Source organism: Delphinapterus leucas, chromosome 1 (assembly GCF_059928025.1).
Source record: "Delphinapterus leucas isolate spDelLeu-1000000601 "Yukka" chromosome 1, BTC_Dleu_Yukka2, whole genome shotgun sequence".
NCBI lineage: Eukaryota > Metazoa > Chordata > Mammalia > Artiodactyla > Monodontidae > Delphinapterus > Delphinapterus leucas.
The window spans coordinates 135,106,775-135,120,313 of NC_143129.1; the positions used below are offsets into that span (position 1 = coordinate 135,106,775).

Consider the following 13,539-nt stretch of genomic DNA (forward strand, 5'->3'; position numbering starts at 1 on the left):
TGCTGTCTACAAGAAACCCACTTCAGACCTAGGGACACATACACACTGAAAGTGAGGGGATGGAAAAAGATATTCCATGCAAATGAAAATCAAAAGAAAGCTGGAGTAGCTATACTCACATCAGATAAAATAGACTTTAAAATAAAGAATGTTACAAGAGACAAGGAAGGACACTACGTAATGATCAAGGGATCAATCCAAGAAGAAGATATAACAATTATAAATATATATGCACCCAACATAGGAGCACCTCAATACATAAGGCAACTGCTAACAGCTATAAAAGAGGAAATCGACAGTAACACAATAATAGTGGGGGACTTTAACACCTCACTTACACCAATGGACAGATCATCCAAAATGAAAATAAAGAAACAGAAGCTTTAAATGACACAATAGACCAGATAGATTTAATTGATATTTATAGGACATTCCATCCAAAAACAGCAGATTACACTTTCTTCTCAAGTGCGCACAGAACATTCTCCAGGATAGATCACATCTTGGGTCACAAATCAAGCCTAAGTAAATTTAAGAAAACTGAAACCATATCAAGCATCTTTTCTGACCACAACGCTATGAGATTAGAAATGAATTATAGGGAAAAAAATGTAAAAAACACAAACACATGAGGCTAAACAATACGTTACTAAATAACCAAGAGATCACTGAAGAAATCAAAGAGGAAATCAAAAAATACCTAGAGACAAATGACCATGAAAACACGACGATCAAAAACCTCTGGGATGCAGCAAAAGCAGTTCTAAGAGCGAAGTTTATAGCTATACAAGCCTACCTCAAGAAACCAGAAAAATCTCACGTAAACAATCTAAACTTACACCTAAAGGAACTAGAGAAAGAAGAACAAACAAAACCCAAAGACAGCAGAAGGAAAGCAATCATAAAGATGAGAGCAGAAATAAATGAAATAGAAACAAAGAAAACAATAGCAAAGATCAATAAAACTAAAAGCTGGTTCTTTGAGAAGATAAACAAAATTGATAAACCATTGGCCAGACTCATCAAGAAAAAGAGGGAGAGGAGGGGCTTCCCTGGTGGCTCAGTGGTTGACAGTCCGCCTGCCGATGCAGGGGATACGGGTTCATGCCCCAGGCTGGGAGGATCCCACATGCCTCAGAGCAGCTGGGCCCGTGAGCCATGGCCGCTGAGGCGGCACGTCCAGAGCCTGTGCTCCGCAACGGGAGAGGCCACAGCAGTGAGAGGCCCGTGTACCGCAAAAACACACAACAAAAACAAACAAAAAAAACCCCAAGGAAACTTAAAAAGAAAAAAAGAGGGAGAGGACTCAAATCAATAAAATTAGAAATGAAAAAGGAGAAGTTACAACAGACACCGCAGAAATACAAAGCATCCTAAGAGGCTACCACAAGCAACTCTATGCCAATAAAATGAACAACCTGGAAAAAACGGACAAATTCTTAGAAAGGTATAATCTTCCAAGATTGAACCAGGAAGAAATAGAAAATATGAACAGACCAATCACAAGTAATGAAACTGAAACTGTGAAAATTTCACAGTTTTAAATTAAAAATTAAAAATCTTCCAAAAAACAAAAGTCCAAGACCAGATGGCTTCACAAGGTGAATTCTACCAAACATTTAGAGAAGAGCTAACACCCATCCTTCTCAAACTCTTACAAAAAATTGCAGAGGAAGGAACACTCCCAAACTTGTTCTATGAGGCCACCATCACCCTGATACCAAAACCAGACACAGATACTACAAAAAAAGAAAATTACAGACCAATATCACTGATGAATAGAGATGCAAAAATCCTCAACAAAATACTAGCAAACAGAATCGAACAACACATTAAAAGGATTATACACCATGATCAAGTGGGATTTATCCCAGGGATGCAAGGATTCTTCAGTACACGCAAATCAATCAATATTAACCATATTAACAAACTGAAGAATAAAAACCATATGGTCATCTCAATAGATGCAGGAAAAGCTTTTGACAAAATTCAACACCCATTTATGATAAAAACTCTCCAGAAAGTGGGCATAGAGGGAACCTACCTGAACATAATAAAGGCCATATATGACAAACCCACAGCAAACATCATTCTCAATGGTGAAAAATTGAAACCATTTCCTTTAAGATCAGGAACAAGACAAGGATGTCCACTCTCACCACTATTATTCAACATAGTTTTGGAAGTCCTAGCCATGGCAATCAGAGAAGAAAAAGAAATACAAATTGGAAAAGAAGAAGTAAAACTGTCACTGTTTGCAGATGACATGATACTATACATAGACAATCCTAAAAATGCCACCAGAAAACTACTAGAGCTAATCAATACATTTGGTAAAGTTGCAGGATACAAAATTAATGCACAGAAATCTCTTGCATTCCTATACACTAATGATGAAAAATCTGAAAGAGAAATTAAGGAAACACTCCCATTTACCACTGCAACAAAAAGAATAAAATATCTAGGAATAAACCTACCTAGGGAGACAAAAGACCTGTATGCAGGAAACTATAAGACACTGATGAAAGAAATTAAAGATGACACCAACAGATGGAGAGATATTCCATGTTCTTGGATTAGAAGAATCAATATTGTGAAAATGACTATACTACCCAAAGCAATCTACAGATTCAGTGCAATCTCTATCAAATTACCAATGGCACTTTTACAGAACTAGAACAAATAATCTTAAAATTTGTATGGAGACACAAAAGGCCCTGAATAGCCAAAGCAGTCCTGAGGGAAAGAAACGGAGCTGGAGGAATCAGACTCCCTGACTTCAGACTATACTACAAAGCTACAGTAATCAAGACAATATGGTACTGGCACAAAAACAGAAACATAGATCAATGGAACAAGATAGAAAGCCCAGAGATAAACCCATGCACCTATGGTTAACTAATCTATGACAAAGGAGGCAAAGATATACAATGGAGAAAAGACAGTCTCTTCAATAAGTGGTGCTGGGAAAACTGGACAGCTACATGTAAAAGAATGAAATTAGAACACTCCCTAACACCATACACAAAAATAAACTCAAAATGGATTCAAGACCTAAATGTAAGACCGGACACTATCAAACTCTTAGAGGGGGCTTCCCTGGTGGCGCAGTGGTTGAGAGTTTGCCTGCCAGTGCAGGGGACACGGGTTCGAGCCCTGGTGTGGGAGGATCCCACATGCCACCGAGCAACTAGGCCCATGAGCCACAACTACTGAGCCTGCGCATCTCTAGTCTGTGCTCCGCAACAAGAGAGGTCACGATAGTGAGAGGCCCGTGCACCGTGATGAAGAGTGCCCCTCACTTGCTGCAACTAGAGAAAGCCCTCGCACAGAAACGAACACCCAACACAGCCAAAAATAAAAAAAAATAAAAATAAAATACTCTTGGAGGAAAACATAGGAAGAACACTCTTTGACATAAATCACAGCAAGATCCTTTTCGATCCACCTCCTAGAGAAATGGAAATAAAAACAAAAATAAACAAATGGTACCTAATGAAACTTCAAAGCTTTTGCACAGCAAAGGAAACCATAAACAAGATGAAAAGACAACCCTCAGAATGGGAGAAAATATAGGCAAACGAATCAATGGACAAAGGATTAATCTCCAAACAGCTCATGCAGCTCAATATTAAAGAAACAAAAAACCAAATCCAAAAATGGACAGAAGACCTAAATAGACATTTCTCCAAAGAAGACATACACATGGCCAAGAAGCACATGAAAAGCTGCTCAACATCACTAATTATTAGAGAAATGAAAATCAAAACTACAATGAGGTATCACCTCACACCAGTTAGAATGGGCATCATCAGAAAATCTACAAACAACAAATGTTGGAGAGGGTGTGGAGAAAAGGGAACCCTCTTGTACTGTTGCTGGGAATGTAAATTGATACAGCCACTATGGAGAACAGTAAGGAGGTTCCTTAAAAAACTAAAAATAGAATTACCATATGATCTAGCAATCCCCCTACTGGGCATATACCCAGAGAAAACCATAATTCAAAAAGACACATGCACCCCAATGTTCATTGCAGCACTATTTGCGATAGCCAGGTCATGGAAGCAACCTAAATGTCCATCGAGAGACGAATGGATAAAGAAGTTGTGGTACATACATATAACGGAATATTACTCAGCCATAAAAAGGAACGAAATTGAGTCATTTGTTGAGACGTGGATGGATCTAGAGACTGTCATACAGAGTGAAGTAAGGCAGAAAGAGTAAAACAAATATCGTATATTAACGCATGTATCTGGAACCTAGAAAAATGGTACAGATGAGCTGGTTTGCAGAGCAGAAGTTGAGACACAGATGTAGAGAACAAACGTATGGACACCAAGGGGGGAAAGCTGCAGGGGGTGGTGGTGGTGGTGTGATGAATTGGGCGATTGGGATTGACATGTATACACTGATGTGTATAAAATTGATGACTAATAAGAACTTGCTGTATTAAAAAAAAAAAAAGAGTTCTGGGACTTCCCTGGTGGTGCAGTGGTTAAGAATCTGCCTGCCAATGTAGGGAGCGTGGGCTCGATCCCTGGTCCAGGAAGATCCCACATGTCGTGGAGCAACTGAGCCCGTGCGCCACAACTGCTGAGCCTGCGCTCTAGAGCCAGCGAGCCACAAATACTGAAGCCCGCGTGTTGCAACTACTGAAGCCCACGTGCCCAGAGCCCGTGCTCCACAAGAAGAGAAGCCACCGCAATGAGAAGCCCGTGCACCGCAAGGAACAGTAGCCCCTGCTCGCCGCAACTAGAGAAAGCCTGCACACAATGAAGATCCAACGCAGCCAAAAATAAATAAATAAATTTACATATAAAAAAGGAGAGAGAGTTCTGGTGGCAGTTTGGTGGCTGAATAAAAAGGAGAGAGAGGGAGGCAGTTAGGAGGTTATTGCAATAGCCCAGCTGAGAGTTGCTGAATTAAAACTATGGGATTGGACAGACAGCTCTGGGGTGGAAACAGTAGTAGTTCATCAGCAATTTGATGTGGGGGGCTGGGGGGTGAGGGGTGGTTAAAGAGGACTGCAACTTACAGTCAGGATGATAAGAGAGGGTGACTCCGAGATCCTGAGTCTCAGGGAAGGAAACGAATTTTGTTTTTGCACATCTTGATTTTGAGAGTCTGTGAATAACATATGTAGAGATACCCAGCCAGAAAAACAGGCACGTTGGCCATAAATCAGGACAGAAGAAGGAGCGTTCGTTGTTGTGTGTCCATCATTACTGAGTGCCCTCTTGGTGCCAGATGCCAGGCTAGGGGTTCAACAGAAAAAGGGGTAAGGTGAGGCCCCAGCTTCTGAGAAGCCCACAGTCAAGAAGGGGAAACACAGGTGCGAAACCAGAGGCATTACAAAGGAATACCAAAGCTGATGAACTTGGCTTAGGATCCTGGAGGAAGTGACACTTAAGGTGGTCCTCACGGGAGAGAGGGGTTCACTAGGTAAAGAAAGGGGTGGAAGGTATTTCAGGCAGGGAGATGAGCATATTCAAAGACCAGAAGACTGAAAGGCTCCATGGATTTGAGGAATGGGGAAAAGCTTCACGTGTAGGAGAAAAGAGCAAGAGATGAGGCTGGACAGGCAGGCTGAGACCAGACCAGGAAGGCTGGTCAAAGGGCAGGGGGAAGGTAGATGGCAAGAACATAACGTGTGCTTTAAGATGATCCCTTGTGGCAATGAGGAGGCTGACCACAAGGAAGGAGGGATCTGAGGCTCAGGGGACAGGGGACTGAGCATCGGCCCGAGAAGACGGCAAGGCCGTGAAGTGGGACATTAGCCGTGTTTAAGTGGAGCGAGCGGCTGTTCAAGTTCAGGGAAGGGCTGGCTCTGGTGACCAAATGGACTTCCTGGTGAAGATGCCAAGAGGGTTAATATCCTTGAAGTTTCTAGGTTCAGATGCTGGAGGAATAGTGATGACTTTACCCAAGATTAAGAGATCAGGAGCCAGAACAAGATTCTCAGCTTCAGTAGTGCTAAGTCTAGAATGTAATGTAGGCTTTAAAACCTCAGTTACAAATGTTCCACACATAAGAGACTAAAGTACTAGAAAACACATTTTAGCAAAATCTCAGTGTCTGTGTCAATTATTTTTAGCCAACCTTTAGTGCTAGGCTGTCTTCATCTTGCCTCCTGGATGCCTTCCTGACTCTGCTCATTTACAAGCACCCATCGGAACTGACAGCTGATTTTCACATTCATGGTGTAAAATTCATAGTGGTCCTTCTGCCTGCCTCACCCTCCCACCTTCCCTCATCTTGCTATTGTGCTTCACGTTATGTTTGAAGGTCTTTTCTGGGAAACCTTCCCAACCAACATCCACCCCACCCAGTCATACCAACCTATAGGGGTTCTGGTGACTCTTCTGTGAGTTTAAACGGTAATCTGTGCACATCCCTATCTTAGATTTTACCATATTACAAAAAAATATAGGGCTGTCTTGTCCATTAGCAAACTCTTTCTTAAAGTACGAGGACTTATGCCTTACACAAAGCATGCGCTTAAAAAAAAGATCACATAATTTTTTCAGCAATCTGTGGTTCTGTCTGGTGTGACATTTTACCAGTCTCATCTAATAATGAAGACATTCTAGGATTCACTGGGCCCTGCCTGGAGTTCTGACTTAGAGTCCAGGGGTGCTCTGAACCTGGCTGGTCCCAGGCCCAGGTGGGTGGTGACCTTGCAGCCATTCCCAAGGCAACTCGGGGGCAGCCCCGTTTCTCCTGGTGCTTTCTGATGAGAATCCCAGCAGGGACCCCTCCGAAGGGAACCCCTCTGGGGCAATTCTGTTTTATTTCCTCAGTGGGACACTACTGCTCAACCCCTCTGTAACTTACTCAGGCTTCCTCTTATCTCAGTAATTCATGGAAATCTGGAGGGAGGGAGTAGCATGTTTCAGAGAAGCAGGAGAAAGCCAAACACATGCTCTCACTTAGCAAATTAACTGAGCATTTACTCAGTGCCAGGCAATTCTGTGAAGTGCTGGGAACAGTGATGCATAAGACAGACACGGTCTCTGACTCATGCAGGAAGCAGCACCATTTAAGACACAGAGGACATTTACAAATACTTTCAAAGAAAGACTTCTTTACTATCCAAAGGTGCATACAGAGAAATTCCTGCAAAGCCAATTTCAAGGCGAAACAGGCTTCAGGAAGGAGGCCTGGCATCCATAAGGAACAGAAGAGTCAAATTAGGCTTTTGCTCTTTGTCATTCTGCTAATGTATTTATCTGACGGTTCTTAAGAAAACCCTCTTGATGGTAAGGGCTGTTAGGTCCCTCTGAGGACTCACTCACCCCTTTGTGGTCATCACCCCTTTGTGGTCACAGCGAGTAACTGCAGGAGAATATCTCTGCACTTCTAAAAAATGGTTTCGTGGTGCACTATGTAATTTTTGACCAGACTTTCAAGGTTCAGCATTTGCGTTTTAAGTCTTTTGGAATTTACTTCGCTAGGGGAAAAATTCCCTTTTACAAAGAAAAAAAATGTTGCTTAACGTCCATTTGTAATGTTTCTAATGAGATGGTAACTAAAACACAGATTCACAAGGAACAAATACATACTGGTGATTTTTAACTTAAAAATAAGCCAATTGATTAGTTAGAATATGATATTTTCAAGAGAAATAATGGGAAAGCAGAGTGTAACTGTTAATAATAGTCAAGTGCTGGAAAACAATCATTCTACATGGTGTCAGAACGTTGATGAAAATGATTCTACTTTTCAGAAACCATTCTTATTTTGAGTAGTTTTCTTTTAAGAAACAAAAATTAAAAATTAGGTTCTTTTAAAATACAAAACTCTGTTGGCCACATGAAATATTTCTAGTTAAAAATGCAGCCTGGAGTCTCCAAGTTTAGGTTGGTAACATTTAGTTTTAATTCTGGGAATATCACCACTCTGAACCATACCATGAAAGTCTGGTCTGTTCCATACTTATATATTTATATATTTTATTCTTCTGAGGTTTCCTTTTGTGCGTGTCCCCTCTCCCCCCAGGGTCTTACATGATTTACTTGCAGATAAAAGTGAACTCTCTCCCCATCTTCTTCTTTGTTCCACTTCTTTAAGGAAGCTGTCATATTCAGCCTTTTATCAGTCTTGTGAATACATGCACGCATTTACAGTTTCTTGCTGGATTATCAATTCCTTGAGGGCAGAGTGGGTCTGGAGGTGAGGTCAGCTCTGAGCTCATGCCTGCCATGTGTTATCTCACTTCATCCTCACGACAACCTTACCCAGGAGGAATTTCTAATCCCGTTTTAATTATTAGGAAACTGAGGTCCACGTAGCTTCACTAAGGTCTCACTACCTGGAAAGAAGGGGAGAGGTGGGATTCCAAGTGAATTCTGCTTGACCTGTCTTATAAGCTCTTCTATACCACGCTGCCTGGCAGAAATAAAGCCCATCCCGCTCCCTTCCCCAACTCCTTCCTCTCTGCCAAGCAAACAGCAGATGCCCGCCTGATACCTTCACCAAATAAGAGAATACACACTTGAGCAAGTCGTGTGCCACAAAAGAACTAGATCAGATTTCCGTGTTTAACGTGTACCTATGGTTTATCCTCTAGGTACCACAGGGACATTAGCTTGATGCCACCACTTTCAGTGACCCACCATACAGGTTCAGGGATATGACAACACTCGGTTAAATGCTGCTGACTTTGTGGTGCATTTGGAATTACGTGGAATGTCAATGTCTTCCGCTTCTTCTGGCGCTGCATTCTGTCTGCATGAGAAACTTTGGGGATAACAGGGATCCAATTATTGTGAAAAATGAAAGAAAGCAAGCCCTTAGCTAGATTCCTTGGCTTTTGGATGCTGACACCGCACTATTCCTTTTATCTCAGCTGTTGCTTCATGTGCCATTTCTACTAAGATGATGGGAGGGCTAATGGAACATTAGAACATCACTCAGAATTCCAATTTTGTACTGAAGCAGTTTCTACCAGGGGAAAGGGGGGTGGGGAGAGGGAGAGAGAGACGGAGAGGGAGAGAGAGAGAAAGAACTCAGTATTTCTGCTGAATAAGAAATTATTTCTGTTGAACTTTAGTAGCCTCAAACCTGTTTTATTATTCAAAGGAGAAGAGACACAGAACTGCCTGGCAGAATGAATTTATGCGGGTTCAAAGGTTTTTCTGGAAAAAAGGCAGAAAGTCAAAGAAACTGAGAAATTTAAGTTCTGCTTTGACTCTCCATAGAAACCAGAAGTTTCTATTTAGTTGGTGGGAACAATGTCATTCAGAGCCCAAATTAAGAGTCCCCATTTTAAAAATCAGACCTTTGGCTTCTCCTGTTTTCCAAAGGGAGTTTGAATACCTGGCTGCCGTGTAAAAGGCCACATTGGTTGCTTTGATGAATATCTACTCCTGCATTTTTTAGCACAGGTGTGGAAGCACACTGCTTGAAGACATTTTTTTTTTCAGGGTAGATGTGGACAAGGCAGAATAAAAAAAGCATAAATGCATTATTTATGCATTAAAAAAAGACCTGATTCTGGGAAGAAAAGAAAGGTTTCTGGAAAATTAAACAGCTATATGAAAAACAAAAAGATCTGACAATTACAGGAAAGGATGTACACTTCTGTTATATTTTTGTGCAACAGTGGCAGGGATGCCTAGACAGTAGGACACATCTGCTGTTCTCTGTGACAATAAGCCATACGAGCACTGGGAAGGTGAGAAGGTACATGGTGGCCATGCTGTTGGTACAGCCGTGGACTTGATAATTGGTAGCTCACTTAGCACCCAGTGTCTCTTCACAACTCAGTCCCGACCCTTCCCGAGCATCTTACAGGCACTTTAGGCACCTCCATGACTTTGTACACACCAGTCCCTTTGCCTCTAATATCCTTTGTCCCTCGCTTTTCTTTAATCATCCTTCAAGGCCCAGGGTAAGTGCTGTCTCTTTGGTGAAGCCTTCCCTGGGGCTCCAGGCCAGGCAGGAGGTCAGGGCAGGGGACGCCAGATGACAGCATGGATTCTTGCCAGGCCCTGAGAGTATGTGGCCAAGAGAGCCCTTGTCGATGCTGGTGTTTGCCAACCAACATCACTGGGCAGCAGGACCTATGAGTAAGCCGATTCACTGACAACCACGTGGGGTACCACTGGTTCTCAGTGAATGGGTAAGCAGGTACCATTGAGATGATCTAAACGCTTATTCATGGAGAAAACCCAGGAGGCAATCTGTGTGCCCAGAGGTCATCCCACATATGCCTGGGAAGGCTGAGCCATAAGCCAAACTCTCCTGGGGCTCTTATAAAAGTTTCATGCTGGAATGTATCTGTTTGGAAAACTATGTCAAAACAATTTACCTGAGCATGGAACAGGAAGGAGAGAGAAGGGTTATTTATGCATAAATAACTTGTGAGCACTGGCCCACAAGTGCACCAGGGTCCTCAGGGCCTCGAGCGCAGGAAGCCAGACCTTCTTACCATGATCGCTTTCTGTTCCTGAGCGACCCCAGTAGCGACGCCTCCTTTCTGGACTGTGTGCATGCCGTTCGATGACCGCAGCTATAAATCGAGTATTGCTGACTGTGGAAGGCAAGGATGGTTAGTCACTCTTAGGCCAGCATCTTTATTGTATCAAGCGCATTTGCGCTAAGTAGCCTCATTCATATGATGGGGGGACTTATTCCTTGCAGAGCTAGAATGAGTAATTTTTTAACAATTCTGAGGATTAGGGGAGTTGGTTTTAGGACTGGGACAGCAAGAGGTCCCTAATGACATATCTCCAACATGCATCAAGGAGATATACTCTGTATAGTTGAAGGCCAAAGTATCTCAACACACATGGAGCTCTCTTTTGATAGAGAAATGTTCTTTTTTTTCCCCCCTGAGTTGTATACATTAGTTAAGGGATTTAAAAGAAATGCATACCTGATGACTCCCTTTCTAAAATGCTATACTGGAAAGTAATAAGGAGGAGAAAGAAAGGGAAGAGTAAGGTGTTTTAGGCCAAAGTACTTAATGCAACAAAGAACACCCTGAAATCTTTTGAGATGTACTAGAACAAAGCAAAACCTATGCTTATTCCTAATGAAAATGGGGGAAGAAAAGAACCCCATCGTGCCAAAGCATCTTAAAGTTTAATACGAGAAAGCACATTTATTCTGGATTAGCCTCCTGCTGCCACGTTCTGCATGGAAGCAGCCTGGATACTCACTGATGCCTCTGTCTTCATGGCCGTCATCATCCCTTTCATCTCTGTCATTCTCCAGGTTGGACATACGCACTGACATTTCTACCCATCATTCAAAAGAGAGAAACATGACTATTTAATCAAACAAAATCACCCACTTTAATGCCCTGCAGAGTGTTCATTTGATGACTGGATGACAGCACTCCATCAATGAACTGATGCCCCATCTCATTTTTTTTTTTAAAGGAGGAGGGAGCAGGAATCAGAAGAGAGAACAAGAGGTGAATAATCCAGTGGGGCACCTGAGATTGATTTCTGGAGACAGAGGAGAAAAGATGTTGATTGAGGCTAACAGGTCTTTAATCCTCTCCTCAAGTACCTGAAACGGAAGGAAGGGGTCTAAAACCACGGCTGACTATGCTGATAAAATGGTGCTACAGAATGCTATAAAAGCCCAGGCCTAAGGTTACACTGGAGGGCAGTCACCCTCAGTCAAACCAAGCCTTACCAAGAGGAAAGAGCTTTGTGGTCAGCTCAGTTACTAAATCAGACAACACGATCCCATGATCCCCCGACAGGATTGCGACCACAGTGAAATATTCCAACATCAACTAATCATGACGGCTGCCAGGCTCCTGACCAAGTCCAGGAAAAATGATGAGTGAGTCTTATCTCCACAAAGGTCAGGGTAACACACCCCAAGGGGTTTGTAGGGAGGATGGGGATGGTCGTTAAATGGTTTTGTTCCTTGCAAACGAGCACAGATACCACATTTAACTCTTGATATGGAAGCCATAATTACCAATTAATCATTTTGTATCTGACTTCAAGTCCTTATCCAGGTTGGGCAGTCCTTATCCTGTTTTAAGAGATGTGATCATTCCTTTGAATGTGTTCATTCACACAATATAGTAATAGCTGCAATAGAACAGATTCATGTTCTTGCCAGTAGTGGCCTGAGGTGTCTTTGGTCTGCCCGTCTTTTCGGAACAGCAAAGGCAGCATATCTGAGCTTAGCGAAGAACAAAATTTCCCACTCAGCATCCCAGCTCCCCTGACTGTCTTATTCCAGAGGCAAGCTATGGCGGGCTCACGCTTGTGTAAGGAGAGAGATAATCTAGGGATTTTCTGGGGAATCAAATGGGGCTTGGAGGATTTAGGCCCTAAAGAATGAGCTGTGAACTAAAGGAGGGAAAAGCAGGCTTTGGGGACCTCCGAATCTACTCCACAGTAGCAGGAAATGTAGCACTGGTCTTACAGTCGCTTAAAGGCTTACAACTGGTTACTGTCCTTCTCGCCTTGGAACAACCCTGGGAGCCTGCTGCCTCCTGGGGGAGCTTTGGGATTCCTTTCGAGCTCACCTTGGGCAGCAAGAGGAGACATATGCTGATGACTCCGGCGATGAATCTGATGACGGTATGCGTACACGGCCAGGACCAAGACCATGATGCAGCCCATGATGCCTCCAGCCACTGGACCCACAGGGGCACTTTTAATCATGTTCAATGTGACAACCTCATCACCTTCATTAAAATAAACAAACAGATGTCCTTCATAAAGATTTCCCAAGTGTAGCAGGAGATGGGGACGGGGGTGAGATGGGAAGGAATGCAGTGGGAAGGGGTTTAGTGAAGATATGTAAGAACGGCTGCTTTAAGCTTTGAATCCCTTAAAGAAGACCCACTGGGATGTGGGAACAGGGCTTCCTTTAATTTCTGGTTCTCAGATGAAATGCTGCTTGCTTGCAGAGCACACAATTGGCAAGGACTTGTGAAACAAGTGAGTGGTTGAGGATCCCTTAAACATGCAGTGCCCAGTCTAAGGGCCCAGCCCTGGGCTGTGCACTACTCTTAGTACAGAGGTGAGGCAGGGCAACGTGGGTCTCTTCGCACATATTTACTCTACATGGTGTCATTTATTTCAGTGGCTCAGTCACGTGACCTCCAAAAAGGATCAAATTTCAAAGCTTATTGGGTTCCCTTTAAGACACTATTTGCACTTTTCAGACAGGAAATTGCAGGTGGGCACATAAAGTGACTTCTTGGAGCAAGGTCACTTCAACCGTGTCCTAGCCTGGTCCGGTAGTCATACAAGAGCTCAGAACCCTTCCTCACATATAGGAAAAGCTTTTCTTCCACAGACAGGCTAATGTGGGCAGATGTCAAAAAAGGCATTAACTAAAGGTTTAAATATCTTTTCACTTGCCAGCTAAGCTTGAGGACTTGTGGTAATTCCAGAAAGACACTGAGAAGATCTCAGGGTGGGTATGCAGGTAGTATTTTTGAGGTCTTGGGGCCTAATCCCAATGGTATTCCTCCCAAAAATGTCCCTGTCCCCCACCCCAAGCCACCCCACTGCACTGGATAGCTCTGGCTTTTGCCGACCTCAAGGA

General features: G+C 43.0%; 1 protein-coding gene across 5 annotated transcripts in view; it reads right to left on the reverse strand.

The window, feature by feature from the left end:
• Positions 1-13,539, reverse strand: part of CACHD1 (cache domain containing 1) — a 234,240-nt gene that overhangs the window by 22,746 nt on the left and 197,955 nt on the right. For all 5 annotated transcript variants that reach the window (XR_016395079.1, XM_089921448.1, XM_089921438.1 and 2 more), the window contains 3 exons: positions 12,509-12,670; positions 11,172-11,249; positions 10,439-10,540 (listed from right to left, as the gene is read on the reverse strand). Coding sequence is in view for 4 of the 5 variants with exons in the window: in XM_089921448.1 (XP_089777574.1) it covers positions 10,439-10,540; positions 11,172-11,249; positions 12,509-12,670 (342 nt within the window). In the remaining variant the exon portion in view is untranslated. The remainder of the gene's footprint in view (positions 1-10,438; positions 10,541-11,171; positions 11,250-12,508; positions 12,671-13,539) is intronic.